This window comes from Panthera pardus, unplaced genomic scaffold, assembly GCF_024362965.1.
Source record: "Panthera pardus isolate Hobbes unplaced genomic scaffold, ASM2436296v1 HiC_scaffold_8, whole genome shotgun sequence".
In the NCBI taxonomy this organism is placed as follows: domain Eukaryota; kingdom Metazoa; phylum Chordata; class Mammalia; order Carnivora; family Felidae; genus Panthera; species Panthera pardus.
The window spans coordinates 59,491,837-59,496,666 of record NW_026527013.1 but is presented as its reverse complement, the minus strand read 5'-3'; the positions used below and the strand labels follow the sequence as shown (position 1 = coordinate 59,496,666).

General features: G+C 46.1%; 1 protein-coding gene across 1 annotated transcript in view; it reads right to left on the bottom strand.

The window, feature by feature from the left end:
* The window catches only part of TXNRD3 (thioredoxin reductase 3), a 62,716-nt gene continuing 57,886 nt past the window's right edge, over positions 1-4,830 (bottom strand). The window contains exons 14-16 of the mRNA XM_019430991.2: positions 3,443-3,538; positions 988-1,122; positions 1-773 (exon numbers count right to left, since the gene is read on the bottom strand). Coding sequence (XP_019286536.2) covers positions 711-773; positions 988-1,122; positions 3,443-3,538 — 294 coding nt within the window. The 3' untranslated portion in view covers positions 1-710. The remainder of the gene's footprint in view (positions 774-987; positions 1,123-3,442; positions 3,539-4,830) is intronic.

Here is a 4,830-nt window from a genome sequence, read left to right as displayed (position 1 = left end):
TCCAGTATTGAAAACTTTTTAATATTACTCTTAAGATCAAGGTGGAGAAAAAATTAGAGCATGCCTCTGACAGGAGATGCTAATAAGTGAGGACTCCAAGGTTGTTGCCACCGGGAACCAGGACAGGGCGAGGCACAAGGCAGGGGTCTGACGGTGGGTAAAGTGTAGGTAAGACTGAAACCTACATAGCGGGCATGAGTTTCTACTAACGCACCCGGGCCCCGCAGCCAGCTCCTCGAAGGCATTTCCAGGACACCCCCCTCAGCCACCATGCGGAATCCCAGACCCACGTACTGAAGGCTCGCTATGTTGTAGTCCGTTTTGTAAGTCAGAAGATACTTTCACGGGAACCACGAAGCCAGGAGATAAAACCGGCAGCCACCAGAAAAGCTAACTTGGATCCGTTGTGTGCTTGCAAGGTCCCTCAGAGGGAAACTCGATTCTGACATGGAAGACCATTGGCCTTAGCTCACCTCACATCGGGCTCCGAGCTAAGACGTCAAGAAGGCAGCCTACCTGCCTCTCCCAGCCAGCCGAGGCCGCGGAGCACACGCCCGCTGCTGTCTGGTCTCCTCGTCTTTCCCATCTCCATGCTGGTCCCGCGCAAGAGAGAAGGTGCATCAGCACGGACTCACTGTACGGGAGGGCATTCTTATCTGTGACAGGAATGGGGATGGGACAAGGAAAACCGAACAGCAGCGGGGCTAGCCTCAGCAGCCTTTCTGAGTGATGTCCAGTCCCGACGACTTGGTGATTTCCAAAGTTGTAAACACCTGTTCGAAAGGAAGAATGCCAAACACATTTATATTTAGCCATCGATGTTTCAGTATTGCTTTTAAGAAAGCACATTTTGAATAGTACATCGACGTTAACCTTTAAAATATGCAAAGCAGTTACTAATACAAAATCTTTCTGACAATGTGCTTTATAGTAGTTTTTCAAATGACACCAGTTGAAATCAATAAACACACAAACCTATCTCCGTACCTCACCACATGTGGGATGAATTCCAATGGTGTCATCGAGTAGCTGTTTTGTGAGCCCACATTTCATTGCAGCCGCAAATCCTTGGGTGACCTCACCAGCATTTGGTCCAAGAACATGGAATCCTATCACCCGATACTTTAATATGCAAGCATAAGAAAGAGAAGCCCTGTCAGTTAATGGTCTGAACAGGAATCTATTTATTGCAAGTTCACAGTTAACATTTACAGCATCTACTACAGAAAAAGAACTCTAATGCTGAACTGAGCAGAGAACATTATCATGAAACTGAACCACTGTAAGAATCTGTTAAATGAGCCAGTAAATGCACATCTAGAGTTAATTTGCACTCAAATTTACTAGAACAAGCAATTTACCCACTGCATGAAGGAGTTCATTAGTATGATGTAAATTTCCAAATTATGCTGAGATAGTGCTAAACAGCAACAAAACAAATCTGAATTAAAGTCCAACGCTAGAATAATTCTAAGACAGCAGGTTACCCCGCTCCTAACATAACTAAGCGGAGATCAAGGAGTGGCCAGCACAGGGCTTTGCCCAGTCCTGCGTGTAGGGAGGGGCACGAGCAGACCCACCAAGACAGGAAGCAAGATTCAAACTGTCCTTTGGCCGATGTTTTTTTCATCAGACTCTTCTCTTCAATAGTGACCGTGAACAACAGATAAGGAGAGAGAAGGCAGAAGGGTCTCTGCCCACCAAATCTGGAGAAAGTGCAAAGAGCATGCGATCTCCTGCACATCTACTGGTGGATGGTCACAGAAGGCGGCGTTTCTCAGGGGGCAGGCCGTCAGAGGCCACGGGAGTGGGGGTGAGGAGTGGACTTCCCAGGGCCCCACGGAACTAGGGATCTCTGAGATGGTGCATTGCGCAGCAAAGTGGGGAAGGGGGAGCAGCCCAGAGCGACGAGAGACGTCTGACGGAAATCTCCACTTATAAATGAAAACGAAGACAGGTCTGTGAAAGGGAAAACCTTGTTCACAATTTTCACCATACAGCCACAGTAAGGGAGCAAGTACGAGGGCCATATTCTAGAAACAGCAATTTGGGAAGGAGTAAAAGGAGGGGCAGGGGACAGAGCAGAAGGCGTCCAAAGAGGGGTCGACAGACCTTGAAATTCTGCCCCAGGTCCAGCAGTCAGAAACCACAGGCGGCTCCTGGCTTCAGCAGGGGCTCTACCAACGTGACCCCAATCCCACTCACGTAGGCAGCAGTGGCGCGTGCAGACCATCTCTGCCTGCTCCCTTGGGAAAGGCCACCCACCGCTGGCAGGACAGTAAGCTCCATCACTCACATCCAGAGTCACAACAAGCACCACACAACTACCACCGCCCCCGGGCGCACGGCAGTGAATGTGTCACAGCCCCGTGTGTTTCTGGAGACTTCTGACCAGCATCCCCCTCACCGCCCTGCACACCTCTGCAAGGACCAAGGGACTAAGTTCTGGAGTTCTGGCTGACTTCACCTCAGGCACTGGGGCACATGCGAACTGGCCATGAGCCTGTGACACCTGTTTTCTGTTATGCTGAGAACCAGATGGATCCAGACACGTGGACTTAAACAAGAAGATGATGGTTACTTTGTAAACTTCGTACAAACATCACTTGTTGCTGTTCCTATTTATCTAGTTTTGTTTTCTCTCCAAGATTATAAATTCTTAAAAAGGGAGAGACCAAGTCCTACTGCCTTCTGCACTCAGCCTTCTTTATTTACGAGTCCTAAATAAACTGCTTTCAGTTATCAATTCCAACTCATCTCTGTTAACAGGGAAGAGACTCCAATGGCCGGCTCTCCACCTGACAGATTCTTCTTTAATGAAAGCCTTCATTAGGAATCAGTTAATTAACTAGTTTTCAGGGGCGCCTGGGTGGCTCAGTTGGTTAAGTGTCTGACTTTGGCTCAGGTCATGATCTCGCTCACGGTTCATGAGTTCGAGCCCCGCGTCGGGCTCTGTGCTGACGGCTCAGAGCCTGGAGCCTGCTTCGGATTCTGTGTCTCCCTCTCTCTCTGCTCCGCCCCCTCTCAAGCTCTGTCTCTCAAAAATAAATACACATTAAAAAAATTTTTTTTTAATTACCTAGTTTTCACTTCATGCAAGCATTGCTTTCTAAATGCTTCTGATACACGTCCAGCTTATAAACTGCACATAAACACACACATCCTACATTTTATTCGTTGATGACCAAAACTTTCATAGATCCTCTGGTTCTACACTGCCAAATTAGACAGCTCTGGAAAGAGACAACTTTCAGTGATTTTGTTTTTCTGAAGGTATTAGTGAGCCACTTGTTCAGCCTCTACAGATACATCAACGGGGTAACCGTTGGAAGGATTTCTGCCTTGCCCTGAAAGCCATCTTTAAAGACGATTCAAACCCAATCCTAGATTAAAAGCTACAGTTTAAAATGACGGCTTTTTAGCCTCCAAGCGTATTACGTACATTGTCGAATTTATTGCAAATTATCTTTGCGTAGCAAGTATTGTTGTCCCTGCCAGCCACCGTCCACTCGAGAGGCCAGAAGAAGGTATGATACACCTGCAAGACATGGGAGACAGAGGCCAAGGTTAGTGTCTGTGAAAGCCACTCCCTGATACGTTCCTCAATGACATAAAGACGATAATGTCTGTAGCAGCTTTCAGAAAGTTCAAGGTTCACTTTGCAACAACGCGGATGGAACTAGACGGTATTATGCTAAACGAAATTAGTTGGAGAAAGACAAATATCATATGACTTCACTCATATGAGGACTTTAAGATAAAAAAACAGATGAACATAAGGAAAGGGAAGCAAAAATAATACAGAAACAGGGAGGGAGACAAACACAAGAGACTCTTAAATATAGAGAACAAACTGAGGGTTGCTGGAGGGGTTATGGGAGGGGGGATGGGCTAAATGGGGAAGGGGCATTAAGGAGGACACTTGTTGGGATGAGCACTGGGTGTTATACATAGGGGATGAATCACTGGAATCTACTCCCGAAATCATTATTGCTCTATATGCTAACTTGGATATAAATTAAAAATAAATAATAATTTTTAAAAAAAGTAATTGCAAGTTTGATGATCTCAACTTTGTGTCTGATGGGAGCACCTGGGCCACAGCTCCTAAAATACCAACTACACAAGTGTGTGGGCCTCTTCCCCCGCCCCCCCCCACCTTGGCTCAGCTGTTAGTCCAGAAAAATCTCCTAATTAACTAAACTCAATTTTCAAACATTGATAGCATCCTACTCTCCAGGGCAATGCAGCAGGCCCTGGTCACCTGAGAAGGTAAATAAAGACTTCGATTCTGCTTCAGTGAATTTACAGCCTGCCTACAAGGTTCACAGCCACCCCAAATGTAGGAAAAACAGAAGAAATGAAATCGTCCCAGCCGCTCAAGGATATTCAGAACACAACCTCTGCTCCTTGAGAGCCGTCACTCCAAGCACTCTGCGCGCACCTCTAAGGTTCCCCCATCCGGCTCGGTCAGCGAGGAACCAGGACGAGGACCACATGCCCTGCTCTCACAGGGGCTACGTCTCCCCAGCCTGTTCCTTCTAATCGCTCCATACAGAAGGTGATGGATTATCATCAGCTGTCAGGATAAGAAATGTATTCCCGAGTAAAATCCACAATGGAAGGATTTAAGTACGGATTCTTTGTCCTTTAATAGGATGACGTATTTTATATTTTGAATAAAGTCTTTAGTGTTTTTATAAAAATGATATAAGGTTATTATAATAATGCAGTGCAGAAAGTCACTAAGTGAGAAAAAACAAAACAAAACAAATCCATCTCCCAGAAATAACTATTTTAAATGCTAGGGAAGTATCAACTGTTGGTGCA